The sequence below is a fragment of the Molossus molossus genome, unplaced genomic scaffold (assembly GCF_014108415.1).
Source record: "Molossus molossus isolate mMolMol1 unplaced genomic scaffold, mMolMol1.p scaffold_m16_p_1, whole genome shotgun sequence".
In the NCBI taxonomy this organism is placed as follows: domain Eukaryota; kingdom Metazoa; phylum Chordata; class Mammalia; order Chiroptera; family Molossidae; genus Molossus; species Molossus molossus.
The window spans coordinates 10257893-10275577 of record NW_023425344.1 but is presented as its reverse complement, the minus strand read 5'-3'; the positions used below and the strand labels follow the sequence as shown (position 1 = coordinate 10275577).

Genomic DNA, 17685 nt, shown 5'->3' with positions numbered 1-17685 from the left:
TGTTGCCCTTGCTTTTCCCTGGGCCTGAACCTCTTCACTCCTGGATCTTCACTTGACCCCCTTCATTCAGAAATCTGCTCCATCATCACCTCCTTCCACGCCAGCCAGTCTAAACCCACCTGCATTCCCTTCCCGCCAAGTTTATTCTGTCTCCCCACTTGTCTGCTGCTTACCTGCAGCATTTGGAAGAATGTCAGGCTCAGGTACCTACTAAGCGTATATTTGATGAATGGATCTTTGAAATAGCAAGAAAGGTGATTATTTAAGCCAAATTGCTTTGGTTGAGAAAAGGGGAGAAGGTAGGTGAGATTGAAAACGATGTCAGTGTATCAAAGTAAAGTTAGTTTGACTTGCTCTCCCTTCACCGAGACAAAGGACTCTGCCTTGAGCCCCTACCACCCACATCAGAGTTCAAACATGTTTTTTATTTCCATTGCTTTGACTAATTATAATGGTTATTTACCATAAATGAAATCATCAGTAGTGTTTATTTCACTCCTAGGAACATCATCACCATTTTGATGTTAGCATAATGCATTCATTGATTTCTGAATACTGATAAGTCTAAAGCTCAATGAATCTTTGTGTTTATTAAGTGCCTCAATGGTAGACTTTCCATTTGGATTTCTGAGGTCCTGCAACTTTAGAACAACTATACAGGACTACTGAGTCAGAAAACCAATTTATCCATTATCATGTTTGCAAAAAGTTTTTAAAACCATATTATAAGGCCAAGGAGGGAGTAGGGGGGTGGATGGGGGTGGGCAAAGGAGGGGAAAGGGGACACCTTCAATAATGTCAAAATTTAAAAAAGAGAGGGAAAAATCATTATTATAATTAACGTCACCAAATTAAAAAGACAAAATGTGTGGTTATGATTTTTCTATTTTCAATGGGGAGGAAAATCAGTAGCTAAATAATTGCCGAGTGTAAATGGTACTAATACATCGGTAGTTATAAACCTTCCTCTTATTCTACATTTTAATCAGGGTTCTCAAACTCTCGTATTTTATTTTATTATTGACACTGAATTGTCTTTGACAGAGAGGAAGTAGAGGTATTTAGAACAGTAATGATAATCTGAGGTCAAAGGTCTGAGCATGAGACTTGAACTTCAGGACACCTATGATCTGAACGTTGGAATTACAACTTGGCAGAAGCATTCACGAAGAGGTTAGCGTCACACCTAATAAACATCAGAATTACAGAGTCTCCAGATACAGCGTAATTGTTGATTTCCCTGCCAGTATCTGAGTATGCCTGTTTCACCACAGCCTCACCAGGTTTATGTTTTCATCTTTTTATTATATCAATTTCTACTTTGATTACTAGTTTGAACATTTCCTCATATGATTATTTTCTACTTGTAATGTCTTCCGTGTGAATTACTGAGTAGCGTCCTTAAGAGTTCAAGAAAAGCATTTCTTAATGACATAGAAGCAAATAGAGATGAAACGGGCTGAAATGCTCCAACAGGGATGAGCTATAACAGATGAAATGCCCTAAAAGACAGAGGCAGAGTAGTTTATATCTTCTCAATGATTGAGAACTCCCAATGTGTACCGTTTCGTTTCTAAATGGGGGGAAATCAGCTAAGATGTGTCAGTATGCTGTACATATCCTGACATCCATAGGTAACACCTACAAGAAAAGATGGAGCACCATCAGCCTTCCAACTCCAGGAGCAAGAACTTTTGGAGAGTGGAGGTCAGGGGTTTGGAACAGAATAGGACAACGAAACCCTTCCCGAGGAACTGGAATTCTGAGCTCAATATCCAAATGAGCTAGGAACAGATTTTTAGCTATTTTTGGACTACTGTTTACCCACAAGGTAGAATGTTACTTAGACATTCTTTGTACACATTCCAAGCTTCTGAATAATTTAATCTGTGGTTTTCTTTTCTCTCTCATAAATACGTAAATAAATAATATTTGTTATATTCTACCCACCTGACATCGCAGGAAATCTTTCTGGGCCAACTTGCTCCCCTGACCTCCCCTTCCCTTTTGGAGCTTAACCTAAATATGTTAGAAAAGTAGAATCTCTGTTGTAATCTACGATCATCTTAATCTCTCTTCAGGAATATTTGTAAGATGTGCTGTTTTACATGGGAACAATAGAGATTTATGTATATCAATATTTAAAGTATTTTTAATTCCAAGATTTAAAGTATAAATGCAAAGTGTAAGTCTAGCATATGAATGTGACAATATAAAATGTAAATAGATTCAGATACAGTGTGGCTGATGAGTTTGAGGGGATCGCCGGAGATAAATCTGAACTGTCCACTGATGTAAAGTCATTTATATTAGGCTGTGCAGTGTGGGCGCACAAGGTACGAAATTAAAAGGACATTTTCATCTTCTCGTGCTTCAAAAACAGTTCAATTGAACATTGACTTCAGGAGTCAGAAGAAACTGGCAAAGAGTTCAAAATCACAGACTCGTTTTCTGACTTTATTATCACATTGTGTTATAGATACTTAGATACGTGTTAATTCTCTTATTAGAATGTGCTTCAAAGACAGAGACAAAAATCTATCTTTGCGTTTGCACCTGCTCTGGGCTCAGTGAACGTTTACAGAGGAAACGGATGAACAAGCCACTGAGTGACTCCCTCAAGCACATGTGATTTCTTTTCTGGTTGTCTGTCCCAGTCACTGCACATGATCTGTATATCGCGCATTGTGTGTATGTGCACATGTATGTGTGGTCACGTTACATGTTTCACTGCTCTCCCTTGCAGAACAGAAGCTCTTTGGCAAAGATTTCTCTGTGGACGGCAGAACAGTGGCCTCCCTGCTGCCTGTGAATATGTCCCCTTACATATCAAAAGGGACTTCCCGAACCTGATTACGTTCAGGACCTTGAGATAGGAGCTGATCCTGAATTATGTGGGTGGGCCCTAGTCACAAGGCTCCTTAAGAGTGGAAGCGGGGGACAGCAGAGGAAGCGAGGGTGATGCCCGGTGAGGGTTCCATCACCACTGCTGCTGTGAGGACGGAGAAGGACCACACCTGAGGATGCCCACAGCCTCCAGATGCCCACAAAGGCAGGACACGGACTCTGCCCTGTGGCCTCTGAAAGGAAGGTGGCCCTGCTGTCGCCTTTTAGCCCAGCGAGACCCACGTCCGATTTTCAGAACACTGTGTAAGATAATAAACAAATAGAGTTGAAGCCACTAAGTTGTGATCATTTGTGATAGTAGCAGTAGAAACTAATCTCTGACACACCCTGTTTTCCCTTTCAGCTTCTGATGCAAAGAGAACTCAAATCTTTTGCAGATTCTCATTCTCATCACTTTTTTCTTTTTTTTTTTCTTTTAATCCTCACCCGAGGACATTTTTTCATTGATTTTTCTAGATAGAGTGGAAGGGAGGAGAGGAGGGAGAGAGAGAAAGAAACATCAATGTGAGAGAGACATCGATTGGTTGCCTCCACATGACCCCAACCAGGGCTGGGAATTGAACCTGCTGCAACCCAGGCACATGCCCTTGACCAGGAATTGAACCCGAGACCCTTCGGTCTGCAGGCTGACGCTCTAACTGCTGAGCCAAACCGGCCAGGGCCATTCTCATCACTTTATTTCACATCAGTGTGCACGAGCCCATTCCATGCTGGAACAGGACAGCGTTGCTCAGGGCTCCTCTGTTTGCAAATGACAGAAAGCTAATACCAGCTCACTCAAACGCAAATTTGATTTTTTTTTTTTTTAATTTTAAAAAGATGGGGGCAGGCACATCTCACAAAGTGGGACCTCCAAGGACTCAGTCCCAGCTAAGATAAGGGCCCAAATCAGTCCACAAAGAGCCTGTGTCTCTGACCGGCTCTCCTCTGGATGCGAGCCTCTGTATGTCTATACTCATGTTTCTAGCAGCAGGACTGCCGTCTTTCCTTCAGGGAAATACACCAGTCTGCCCATCTTCGTAGTCTAGGGATTTGAAAGGGTGCTATGATTATTCATTGATACATTAAAAAAATGTTCCAAAACTTATTGGTTTAAAATACAGACATTACCTTTATTTACTCATGATTCTGCAACTTGGGCAAAGCAGACAGAAGACAGCACCTCTCCGCTCCAAATGGCATTAACTGGAGGCGGCACGGTGGGAGGTCCCGAGTCCATCTCCGTGATGGCCCCACTCACTGCCGGCTGCTGGCTGGCAGCTCAGCCCGGGTAGCCGGCTGGAAGACACAGTTCTTCTTCACCGGACTGCTCCACTCGGCTAGGTCGGGCTTCTCGCACTGTGATAGACTTAATGTAGTTGAACTTTGTACATCGCAAAGCCTGACTTGACCTCAGGCACACGATGGAAGCCTCTAGTCTTTTTAAAGGGTTAACCCCAAACTGACACAAGGTCACTTCCGCCACATTCTACTGATTAAAGACCATCGGGCCCAGCCTGTATTTGAGGAGAGGAGACTGCATATGCAAGAACAGGACTGCCATTGTCGCCGTTCATCACAGCCACCACCACAGTGGGTGATGGTCCACACAGGACCGGGGGAAATGGTAGGGACGGTCCCACAAAGGAAAAGGGCCGGACACAAGCCCCAGGTCCCCACAGCAACCCTTTCCTAGCGTGCTCGAAGGAATTCCACGAAGCCACGCTGCCCTTCCCTCTGAGGGTACTTACCATGTAGTTTGTGCATTTTCTAGACCTGGAAAGCTCATTAAAAAATAAAGTTAAGGAAGCTCCAACTTTTGCTTATTCAATTTCTCTTACGCTGTGAATGAAAATGACGATACTATATATCAAACACTTCTGCAAAGGAATTAAACTGTGCAGGGTTCACGATGAATAAACCAGAATGTGTCTAACCCAGGGGTCCTTGTTTGCAGTAGCCTGTTTACGGTGCCAATTCCTTGGATATGGTGGTGAAATCTTTTCACCCTACATCTACGTTTGTACGGTGCATAGTTATTGTCCACAGCACAGATCCCCAAAATGTCAAATGACTAGAGCTGTTTTGTGGTCGTTTTAAGTTAGAATATTTGAAATATGTTAATTTTATCTGTTTAGTAAAGTACAATGAGGTTTTTCTCATTAACCAAGTTTTCTTTATAATGTAAGCCTTGCGTGTGTTTATGGCGGACTCAGATTACTTTTATTTGCATTTTATATTTAGTGAATGAATGTGCGCTGTTGGGGATTAGGCAGGATTTAGGAAATGTATGTACAAGGATTATTTAAGATGGAATTGTCAAAGATCCTGGACTATTTAAAGCACACTTGTTGATTGACTTTAACTGCAGCAAATACGAAGCAATAGAACTATATAAATTATTCAGCGACTAGTCATCCATATCGGGATTCTTCAGCGATTGTTTCAAAAAATTGTTTGGCAGAGTTTTCTTTTTATAGTTATTTTTTTTCCCAATCCATGGACAAAAGAGATATAGATCCATACGGAATAGATTAACACTGATTCTTTTAAAATGAAGTCAAATATTTTAGAACATGCAAGTGAAGATTGCATGATCTTTCCTATGAAAGCTTTCCTTGGCAATTTATTTATTTTAAATATTATTTTCATCTTTCAGGAGGCCTTATATAATGAATGTAAGAGGTTTATTGAAAACCTTGGATCCCTTGAGGGTGCTTTAGTATTTTGCCTCAAAATCTGCACATAGGCAAAATTCCTGATATTATGAGTTGGGATTTTCAGTGTAAGAGGATTTAAAATCTCTGCTAAAGCAAGGGCTTGTTAGCTGTTTCTACGGGTCATATATCAGAGAGACCCAGCTACTTACCAATCACTCAAACTAAAATGGGGCAGGATAGAGCACATGGGATAAAGGAGACCAATTTAGACCAAGTGGAAGTTCCAAATTCTCTTAAAATGGGCCTTTTATTGTAGAAAGATGTCATGTCCAACTCCAGAAGCAGACAGAATGAATGATGGGTGTTTGCATAGATGTGGATCTCTGCTGATGCAGATTCGGCTCACTTTTTAAAGATTTCCATTCGTTAAAGAGTTTGAGACACATTGTTAGGAAGAGTGCGTGTTCATGCGTCTGCAGATTTGGAGCTAGAGACCCCCATTTTCTACCCACAAGTTATGTGGCTTTGAAACATTCCTCATAACCCTTTCTTTCCTTTTCAAAATAACCTTTATGGGTCTCAGTCCCCAACACTCTTGGGGCTGTTCTGAATATCCAATGAGAGAATACCCAAATACTTCACACACTACAAAGCTCTACATTATTGAAATGTAGATTATTATGACTACTACTACTAAAACATGATTGGATGACTGGCCTATAAACAACCCATTAAAAAAATCCAGGTGGGTTGGATGTGTTTTATTTTTGAAAAGTATGTTCACCTACAGAACATGCAGGAGGTGCAGAGTAGTCAACATGTCCGTTTCTATTCTTTTAAAACTACAAACCCTTTTACTACTGACTTTCAATGGACACCAAATCTGGAGAGATGACTGTACACATTTCTTTCTGAGTAGTTGGGGAATTTTATTTTGTAAACTGTAACCCAGAAGGATCATGGCTATTTATAAAGAGAGCTTTGCCCCTTGGCATGTTCTCTGGATGATTTGTGTCCAGTTGCCCATCTGCCAGTGGTGTGGGGCGTGTGGGACCAGCCAAATATTTCCATTAATTTTTTGTTTGTCTGTTTTCCTCCTAGCTATCGGCAGGACCCTCATCCCCCGGTACTTTAGCACTGTGTTTGAAGGAGGGGTGACTGACCTGTATTATATTCTCAAGCATTCCAAGGAGTCGTACCACAACTCATCCATCACGGTGGACTGTGACCAGTGTGCGATGGTCACCCAGCACGGGAAGCCCATGTTCACCAAGGTAAGGGGCCACCTGCAACATGGCTGGTTCTTCTCTGCATGTGCTCAGGGATCCTAAAGGACGCTTTCTGCTGGGACTCTGAGCTTATCTCGCACATCTTAGATTCTTTCAGCACAGGACGATAGTCGGTTTTGTTTGTGACACGACTAGACTCTTGGTGAACACTGCTCCCAGAACTGTGCACATCATATGGGAGCAGAGTCAAGCATGATCGAGCCTCAAAATTTAGGGCAAGAGGAGCTGGGCTGCCTATGAGACTCAGGTTGCTAAATTAGAACATTGGATTTTACACAAAGATCTTCTGTCCACGAAAGAACATTCTCCCAACGTTGATCGGCTGATTCAAGGTCTGCTCCGGCTCACCCAGACCACCAAGAGTCACAGTCATCATCACAGTGCCGTTAGTTGCTGAAGAAACTATATGTTATTAAAATTAAGCACTTTTTCAAACTAAATTCGATGTGAACCAACAGGACAGGGGAAAAATTCAACTAACCACAGTTCAACTAACCGTAATCTTTAAGGAACAAAAAATATATTTTAAAAAATGAGGGAATTTGGAGTTAAAAGGTGGTTCCCCCCAATTCTAAGAAGTTGTGTGAATGGTAAGTCAGCAGGTGAGTCGGAAGTGGGTTGTGAGAGAGAGAGCGAGAAACCCAGGGGCGGGGAAGGTGAGGATAAGATCAGTCATTGAGGCAGAATTCCAGGCTCCGTGAAGAATCAGAAATGAAAAGAGCAAAGCCCATCTTCCGCACGTCCTACACCTGTGCTCCTTCCCGTGCGCAGGTGGTTGCTGTGTGGAGTCTCCCTGTGGGCAGGCACCTCTCGGAACACTAGCGACAACCCCTTCACCTCTTCTCCCAAGTAGAAATACTAACAGCAAATATTTGGTCATAGAATCTGATAAACAGAAGCTTGTTTCAATGAACACTAGTTCATTGCATTTTGACGAAGGCTCAGTGTGAAATGAATCTGTAACATTAACGAGAGCAACTATCTCTTTTCCTTGAAGACACAAAGGACAACCTTTTTTTGGTATTTAAGAGAAGCTGTACTATCGGGGTTAATTGCAAAAGCCCAAATTATAAAACTGAAGATGTTTTTGTCACTTGTACTCAATATGCCAAAAGAATAAAAATTAAATGTTTATTGTTTAAAGTATTCTTTGATCTTGTGGGTGCAGTTCAATCTTTCTGCTGTCCACGGTGGTGTAAAAACAAACAAAAAACAATGGGAAAGGAAAAGTGTAGAAAATGCAAAAACACATCATCAATGCTACTGATTATACAGTATCTTGGCATGGTCAATGGACATTTTAAATGTGGAGTAGGAATCAGGTTTTCTCTTTCTTCCTCTTTGACAATAGAACAGAGAGGAAGGTTGTCACTCAGAGACAGAGAAGTTTCCCACTGTGTGCAGAAGCTGGTGCTGGGAAGGGAGTTTTGCTCTATGGAAAGGAATGATCACTTGGGTGACAGTTGAACTTGTCTGTGTCTCATTTCATTTTCAAGACATTAAACATTTATGTAGTCTTCTAGATCAAACAGATACACAATCCGTTTCCAGTGTTACAAAGTCTGAGCCCTGCAGAGAAAGCCTGTCTGCAGCTTTAGTATCTTTATTAGTGTATTTTGGGCAAGGCTTAGTGTTACCTTCAGGTAATTCAACACAAACACACAAGTTCTTTATGCTTTAAGGGGAAAACAAATCCATGATAATTAAATAAAACCTTTGCCATCATGAGGGAGGCACTTACAAAACCTGTGGCCATTGATAGGAAAATGTACCTCGTGGTAGTCCTTTTACAGATGTCCTCAGTTTCCCTGAAGACAGAGTGCTGTCTCTTCAGGGCTGGTTTGAAATCAAAAAGAATCCCATTCTCCCGGCGAATTGATACAGTGCTTTTTTTTTCATTCCAATGAAGAAACTAAGGTTTTCTCTCTTGCATTCGTCTGCACCCGGGCATGCTGCCCTCCCAGATGGCTGAGTGCCGTCCGGCACCCCAGGCACTCACCCAGGGGCCCTGCACATTCTCCGAACTCGGCTCTCCCAGCCTCAAGCCTCAGTTCTTTAGATCACCCATCCGACTCTCCTCCACGGCTCTGTAACCTGCCAACCCTTGTAATGAGTATTTCCATCCTGTGATGAAAGATACTACTTTCTGGGAAATGTAGCTTAGCTATGTGCACTTAGTCCAGATGCTAATTATGCACATTTATTTTTAGAAAATTCGAAAGGGTTCTTTTTTTTTTTTTTTTTTTGCTCCTTAGTGATTATGATACAACCCAAAGAATCTTTCCAATTTTTCTTTTGTTCTCATATTAATTAAAAATAGCTCTTCCCTGTGTAAGAAAACAATTGGGCTATTTAGTACAAAATAGTGGGTTAATGAACTTTTAGTGTCACAAAGAAAAATAGTTTGGACACCAATGCTTTGTTTCCGGGGAGGGGGGGGGGGCGCTATTAGTTAGTACATGGCATTGCTTAGCACGTTGTTCTAATTTAGACTACCAATAAACTCTAACTCCCCAAATAGCGTTTGAGCTAGTGGTTCTGAGTTGCTTTTATGAAAATTTGGTCAACTGGTGAATCAAAAATCAGCCCCAGTCCTAATCAACAGTAATATTTAATATTCCTCAGGAGCACAGTACACATTTTGCAATTTCCTGATCCAAGGAACATTATAGATTATGGATAAATATGTAATTAGAGTTTTAAAACACACATTAGAAAGCCTTTCTTTTCTGTATTCAAGTTCCAGTCGAATAGAAAACAAGGCTTAATAATCAGAAGAGCAATCACCAACGTTTTCAGAATCAAAGACACTTGAGTTCTACTGGTAGGTGCTGAGATGAGCCCTGTCTGGGGTACATGTTGGGTGACTTTTAGGTTTTACAAACTGGAACAATAATTCCAGCCGTTAACGGACACCTTTGTCTCGTCTATAAACACAGGTCTATTTTTCCCGGTCTCGATTATTTATGATGAAATGATTTACTACTGTAGCCAGGTATCGTGGAAGTGCACCTGCGGTTCCCGATATTAATACCCATTCTTGTCTCGACAGTTCGCTCAGCATTCTTACCTTAGCCACGTTACACCATGTGCTAGTCTAGGATTTAGACATTGAACTGTTATCCTGACTAAACAAATTATTATAATACCAATGACCATACTATTCTAATATATGTGTATGTATATGCATTTACATGTATGGTATCTCTAAGTAAAATACAATGAGCTGTACGCAACTGTTATTATACAAACACTATTCAAGAACGTATATGCATATATGCATCACCAATGGACACAGATAGTAGTGCGGTGCAGGCACATGGTGGGGAGAAGGGGGTTATTGGGGGGGAAAGGGGGCATCTGTAATACTTTCAACAATAAAAAGAAAAATTTAATATAATCATAATAAAAATAAAAGCCCTACTCAGTGCTTCCTGGTTGGCAGAGCCTTAGAGGTTAGGGAGAGGGGGGTTCTCAGGGTACCTCCTTGCCCCTTCCCACATGCCTTGCCCGGTGCATCTCTTCCACCCCGCAAAAGATTCGGTTGAATCTTTTCATAATAAGCTTGTAATCTTTTACTTCAGCAATACTGATAACGCTAATAATAATAACAATACACTGTTCCATGCGTACTGCTCCAGGCATAAAGAGCCAGACAATGAAACAAACACACCTAAAAAGCACATCCGATTTCACAGAAGCGCCATAAGAACTGCATTGTACACGTAACTCCATGGTCCATGTTGCTTCACAATTAGTCAAAGGAAGAAAAGGGTTAAAAATCTCCTGGTTAGTTTGAGAAATGTTCTTTTTTAGTTCTCTCGTCCCTGGCCTGGTCTCAAGCTAGCACGAGAGGCGCTGAGTGCCTGCCAGCCTCTTTCTTGTTGATCCTCCGGAGACCATCTGTGCTGGGGGCATTGATTAGAGTGTGTCTGCTGGGATTACATCTTTTCTGTTGCCATGCCAACTAATCAGCTGATTTTGGTTACCACAGAAACAAAATGTCAGAGCTCATAGTACGGTGACATGCATTCAGCACAACAGAAAATGTTTTCTTAATTGGGGACCCTTTTGATTTGGATTCCAAGTGAAAGACAGTTTTCAGGGGAGGAAAAAGTAACTTTAGATAAAAGCTACATTAATTGTATTGATTAAGGGGAATGCAGAGAATTTTTCTGGAGAGAAAACATTGGTTCTCCGGTCTAAGCTATGCCCATTTTTACCATTTCCAAACGAGTGCCTCTATTCCATTTGCTGATTGTTGCATATAAAATAAATCACAAAGACTTCGATTTCTTTTAACTTCCAAGATGGGGTCCCCAAGAGGTTTCATGGGGCTTGGGAGGAGGCTGTGGGTATAATTACCTGGGGAAGACCAGCAGTGACCAAATTCTTCTCCCGCCTTTCATTTAGAAAAACGCCCCATATAGTCAATTCCGATTCGATTCCAAGGATTGTGCTTTTGCTCATGATCGGCCCTGGATAAAGCTGACTCCCTGGTTTTGGCTGAGAAAGGAGGAGCCCAACTTTGCCTTTTGTGGCCCGAGACAGTTTGACTGCAAGAAGTGTCCTCAACGGGTGTGCTATCTCCCAGAAAACAAAGGACACAGTCTAACTTGACCTCACAGACGCTCCTATCCAGTAATGCATCAGCAGGACCACATCCAGGCCTTCCCATCATGCCATTCTATTCCCGAAGAAGTGAAACAGAACGTCCTCCTGCTCCGGGTTGGGCTTCAGGAACACAACACAGATACATTAGATCGTTTAGAAGCATGCTATTTAACTGGACTAATATTTGTTCAAACACCCAATAACCCTCGCTCTTAAAAGAAACCAAAACAGGATTAAAGCATGCAGATATTTCTGTCCTGTATTGTCAGGGTATTTCCCTGTCACTTGCTGGCTACCGTTCCTCCCTTTTGTGGAAACCTGCTCTGCATGTGGCTTCTGCCCTGCTGTACCCCTGGGGAGCTGTGTGGCCCCACCTCCAGGCAGCCTCCTGAAACCCTCAGCAAATTAATTCCAGGGTGACATGCTCCAGAGGGGTGGGGTGGGGACACTAAAGTCTCCCCATTTCCGGGTGTTCCACTGTCATGGCCACGATCGGAAGCAAGGCTCTGAAGACGAATTTGAGGGGCAACTGAGGAATTTGGGGGGCAAGGTGCCCAAATGCCTGAAATTACCCACAGATTCTGTTAATTGGATTTGAATTAGAGGTCTTCACCCAAATTATCAATAATTATCTTACAGTGCTTCTGAGACCTTTGATAAAATGAAAATGGCAGGCATTCATAGCATCTTTCTTATGTGGTGTCCTCTCCAGACCCGTTACTAATTCTCCTGTACTGGTCTTTGTAGCTCCCTTAAAGAAAACACTGCTGTCACCCTGGCTGGTTTGGCTCAGTGGTTAGAGTGTCAAGGACCAAAGAGTCGCAGGTTCAATTCCAGTTAGGGGCATGTACCTCGGTTGTGGTTCGGTCCCCGGCCCTGGTCAGGGTCATGCGGGAGGCAATCAGTCGATCTGTCTCTCTCACATCGATGTTTCCCTCTCTCTCTTTCTCTCCCACTCTATCTGAAGACGAATGGGAAAATATCCTTGGGTGAGGATTAAACAAATAAACACATAAGAAAATACTTTTCTAAATTAGGGTCAACAGAAAGCACCTGATCCAGTGCCTAGGCCATAACAAGAACTCAATACGGTGGCCTTTGGATTACATTTTCAGAGGGGAAATGAGCATTAATATTTCATAAAAGGTTGATATAAATTGCTAATTAGCTTCATAGACTACAGTTTTAGAAATGATCATATTCCCTACTGAGTGTATTGTTATTTATGGTTTTTTTAAATTGTGTAGTGCAGCGATTTCCAAAGTTTTGTGGGTTTGTTTTTACCATAGGACATTTTTTCTTTGAAAAGTCTTGATCAGAAGCCCAATGTATTCAAAGAAATAACACTGAAGCTGATCTGGTTGGATCTGGAAGACGGGAGGGATCTGAGTCTAGGGAGAGGCCAAGCTGTCCCCAGCCGAGCCCCCGAGACGCCGCTCTGAGCCGCTCGGTCTCCGATGGCACGGCCGCCTGCACGCCAGTGCCCTGCAGTGCCGTTCAGTGTCGTCAGAACTGGTGTCTGCTGTCAGCTTAGTATATGCTCGGCGCAGTGCTAGGCAATCGACATACAAAATTTCCTTTCAGATATTCTTCCAACAACCCCGCCTGAGGATATTTTTATCCTCTTTTACAGATGAGTAAACCAGAACTTTGGGAATTTGATGTTCCCAGAGTCTCAAAATGAGTGAAAAGTAGAGTCAGAATTCAAATCGACTGCTTTCTGATGCCAAAGCCTGTATCCCCTGCTTTGTACTGCTAGTCCAAGGCCAGCACAGACTGGAGAATGAGTTGTAATGATTTCAGCTGGACCAGTGTGTGGCCACCACTGCCTATCTTATAGTCAAAATAGACTCAGTGATGTGAGAGTGGTTAGTATTTTCTTCCATTTAAAAGTCATTAACAGTGACTGAAGAGGGAACCCACTGTTTGGGAGAATATATTTACCAACGATGCATATGACAAGTGGTTAATCTCCAAAATAGAGTACTCATACAACTCACAAAAAGGAAAACACATAATCCAATTAGAAAGTGGGCAAAGGGCCCGAATAGACACTTCTCCAAACAGGACACACAAATGGCCAAGAAACATATGAAAAAATGCTCAAAGTCACCAATCATCAGAGAGATGCAAATTAAAATGACAATGAAGTATGACTACACACTTACCAGAATGGCTGCCATAAATAAATCCTCAAACAACACCTGCTGGTGAGGGTGTGGAGAAAAGGGGACTCTAGTACACTGCTGGTGGGAATGCAGACTGGTGCAGCCACCATGGAAAACACTATGGTGTTTCCTCAAAATATTAAAAATTAATCCACCATTTTACCCAGTGATTCCACTCCTAAGAATATATCCTAAGAAGCATGAAACACCAATCAGAAAGAATATATGTACCCCTGTGTTCATAGCAGCACTATTTTCAATAGCTAAGATCTAGGAATAGCCCAAGTGTCCACCCGTAGATGAGTGGATAAAAAAGCTGTGGTACATTTACACAATGGAATACTATGCAGCTGTAAGAAAGAGCGATCTCCTTTGAGACAGCATGGAGGGACCTGGAGAGTATTATGCTAAACAAAATAAACCAGTCAGAGAAAGATAAGTACCACATGATCTCACTTATATGTGGAATTTAATGAACAAAATAAACTGACGAATAAAGAAGAAACAGAGGTATGGAGACATGGAACAGACTGATGAACCTCAGAAGGAAGGGAACTGGGGGGTGGGGAGAGATTAACCAAAGAATTTACATGCATATATGCATAACCAATGGACACAGACTATAGGGTAGTGAAGGCCTGGGGTGGGACAGGAACTGGATGGAGGATGGGGAGGAATAAGGAGGTACATTTATAATATTCTTAACAATAAAGATTATTTTAGCCCTGGCTAGCTTTGTTCAGTGGTTAGAGCATCAGCCTGTGGACCAGAGAGTCCCAGGTTTGGTTCCCGCTAAGGGCACGTACCTCGGTTGCAGTTTGTCCCCACCCCGGTTGGGGTTGCGTGGGTGGCAATCATTCAATGTGTCTCTCTCGCATCGATCTTTCTCCCTTTCTCCCTCCTGCTCTATCTGAAGATAAATGTAAAATAAAATAAAAAATTTTAAAGTCAGTAATAGTGGGGAAAAAAGGTAAATAAAATAGGAAGTACATGTGAAAATGATCTGAATATCAAAAGATGAAAAAGCTCCCCTATCACTAATTAGTCTGTCAAGGAAGAGAGCCTCAGGAATTCTTTTTTATTAATAATATATATTTTTTTCTTAGAGAGATAAATCCCTCCACCCCCTTCCAAAAGCTGGCCCCTATGTAAGCAGAATTTGTCACTGCTGCTATGATGTGATTTAAGGAATATACTCTAAATATGCCTCTAATTTCCACATGTCGGTCACTGATACCCACATCCTTAGGTTAAGCATTGCTCTCTGGAATTTCTTTTTGGAAATAAGAACCTCTGGTTGGGTAATCTTATAGTATCTCATACTTCAGTGTGAATACGTATATCAGATACTTTCTCCCAAAGTAGGATTAAATAAAATTAAAACAAGAACTCAAGGTTCTATTGTGGGAGGATCATGAAAGTCACGCGATCAATAAATTGGTAGGAGGATGCTGTTTTGTGGGGTCCATACTCGGTGCCATGCGTTTTGACGTGATCTTGCTGTAGGATGGGTCTGTGCCCATATTTACCAGTGAAGAAACGGAAGCTCACAGCGTTTCAGTCGTAGCTGACAGGTCGCTGATAGGCCATGGCCAGCAAGCAGCTCCAGTGTCTTTGAGCCCACTGGTTCTTGAGCTTGTACCTGTCTCAGTCACAGATAAGCCACTTGTGTCCCATTTGGGAAGATCCAGAGCCACCCAGAGACAGGCAGGGAGACCACACTGAGTAGTTGGCGTGTGAGTTACACAACTACGGTGTTCACAAAGTGCATCATGACCGGCGTGTCGTTTGTCTCTTCCAGGTGTGCACAGAAGGCAGACTGATACTGGAGTTCACCTTCGACGATCTCATGAGAATAAAAACGTGGCACTTTACCATTAGACAGTACAGAGAGCTCGTCCCGAGAAGCATTCTAGCCATGCATGTAAGTAATGCCTTTCTCTGCCACCCTGTCCTATCCGCCTCGTACTCACGGAGCAGAAGTACGTCTCTGTGGCAGAACTCTGCCCGTCTTCACCCTGCGCGGAATTAACTCTACACGTTGAGCTTTTCCCTCAACCATATTCATCCACAGGCCCGTTTTCTCCTCCTTTGTTTCAAGTGTGGTGAATTTGGAGCCTTTTGTTGTTGTTGTTTTGATACTTCATTATTTTAACTCTGAATTGAGGATACCTCAATAAACAGTTTGTCCTTTTCGGTAATTCCGCTCAATCATGGTCCTGTACTGCCCTGCGTAGGCTAATAAACCTGGTGTTATAATGGGGGAAGAAATAAAACAAGAAGTAAGGAAAATAGTTTCCAGTCTTGATTAGGACCATCTGAAGAGACACAGGGCACATGGACCTCAGATCTGTGTCAGTGGGAGTTGGCTCTTTCTGACCATTGTTGGAATGAGCTGGGATATTTGGGGTTCTCTTGGGTTCCGTTGGACACACAGCACATGAAATTTATTGAACACCAACTAGGTGCGAGGGTGGACTCGATGCCAATCTAAGGATATGTTTTAAGGGGAAGACTTGATGGGAACTAGTCAGGTCCGGTCCCTGAAGGAGTCAAAAGGCATTGACTTAAGTTAGTCCCTCCTCCTTCATACATGATACGGCAGTTTTGTGAAAAAACCTTGAAGCAAAATCAGACTTAATGAGCCTGCTTTTTCAGACCCAGTATAATCCAAAAAGAATCAGGCAACAGCAACCGGCATTTGTTGGGTGTTTCCTAGGCCAGGCCTTGTGCGACACGCCGTATGCCCATTATCATTAGTCCCCACAGTCACTTAGAGAGGTGACTTCTCATTCATTATTCCGTTTCAGAAGTGAGGAAACTGAGGCTTGGAGAAGTGCAGTCAGTTGCCCAATGATTTTCAGTCTGAAAGTGGCAAAGTCAAGGATGAGCTCAGCTGGTTCTGACTCCCAAACCCAGGCGGGTAAGCCAACCGCCTCCTAGCTCTCTGACTCCAGCCATCTCTCCAGGCGTTGGTCCTCAACCCCCTACTCCCAACTGAGCAACCCGATCTCTGCCCTTGTGCCCTTTTCTCGGCCGCCCCACACTCTCCTGCTCCATTGCTTCTGCCTGCCCATGGCCCGTCTTTCTCGGTTCTCAAAGCCCGTTCACATCGTCCGCTCTCCTTGGAGCAGCCTGGAGTAGCCACTCTTCATATTCTCAAAATAGCCTGAGGGTAGCAGTCAGGTCCTGGGCTCTGGAATGAGACCACATGGGTTTGTATCCCTGCTCCTGTGTGACCTTGAGCAAGTGGCATGGCATCTCTGCTCTGGTCCCTCGTGTGTAAAATCAGTGCAGTCATAGAGCCTGCCTTGGAGCATTGGTCTGAGCACTAAGAGTTAATGCGTCTAAAGAACATAGAGCAGTGCCTGGCACATAGTAGGTCCTCTGCAAGTATGGCGATTGGCTTGTAGCAGCAGCAACCACATCCTTTCACTTATTTATTATTCTCCTATCATCTTACTGCACTATAAGCTCCTTTAGGTTGAGCACGACTCTCTCATACCAGTTAAGAAGGAAGGAAGACAGAAAGAAAGAGCATCAACCAAGAGACTCAACTTAAAATAATATCCAGAAAGAATTTTCCTTCTTTTTTTCTAGCCAAACGGAACATTTGAGGTTGCCTATGGAACGTTAGTTACCTCCCTCTTTTAAACGAGGCTGATGTTTTGTAGAATGCGGGCGTACCCTCACCATCCTGCGGGACAAAAATTGTTGGAGACATTTCTTTCTAGTCCCCACTTGATGAAAAGGAGAGTTCAAATTCTTAAATATAAATATGTGTATTTATTTTATACATATATAGTGTCCCCAGAAAATGTATACACAAAAAAGTGTAATTATAAAGCCAATGTTTATTAAAATACATTTCATTTTTGAATGAAAATAGATCTAGTCATGGAAGTAGAGAACAGACTGACAAACCTCAGAGGAATGGGGGTGGGAGGGGTGGGAAGAGATAAACCAAAGAACTTATATGCATATATGCACAACCAATGGACACAGACAATAGGCTGGAGAAGGCAGGAGAAGGTGGGGGTGGGGAGGAGGGGGGTCAGTGGGGAAAAT

The 17685-nt window shown here is 42.6% G+C and overlaps 1 protein-coding gene across 1 annotated transcript in view; it reads left to right on the top strand.

Annotated features, from left to right (window-relative positions):
- LDB2 (LIM domain binding 2) overlaps window positions 1-17685 on the top strand; it is a 149795-nt gene that overhangs the window by 63252 nt on the left and 68858 nt on the right. The window contains exons 2-3 of the mRNA XM_036264154.1: window positions 6648-6820; window positions 15419-15541. Coding sequence (XP_036120047.1) covers window positions 6785-6820; window positions 15419-15541 — 159 coding nt within the window. The 5' untranslated portion in view covers window positions 6648-6784. The remainder of the gene's footprint in view (window positions 1-6647; window positions 6821-15418; window positions 15542-17685) is intronic.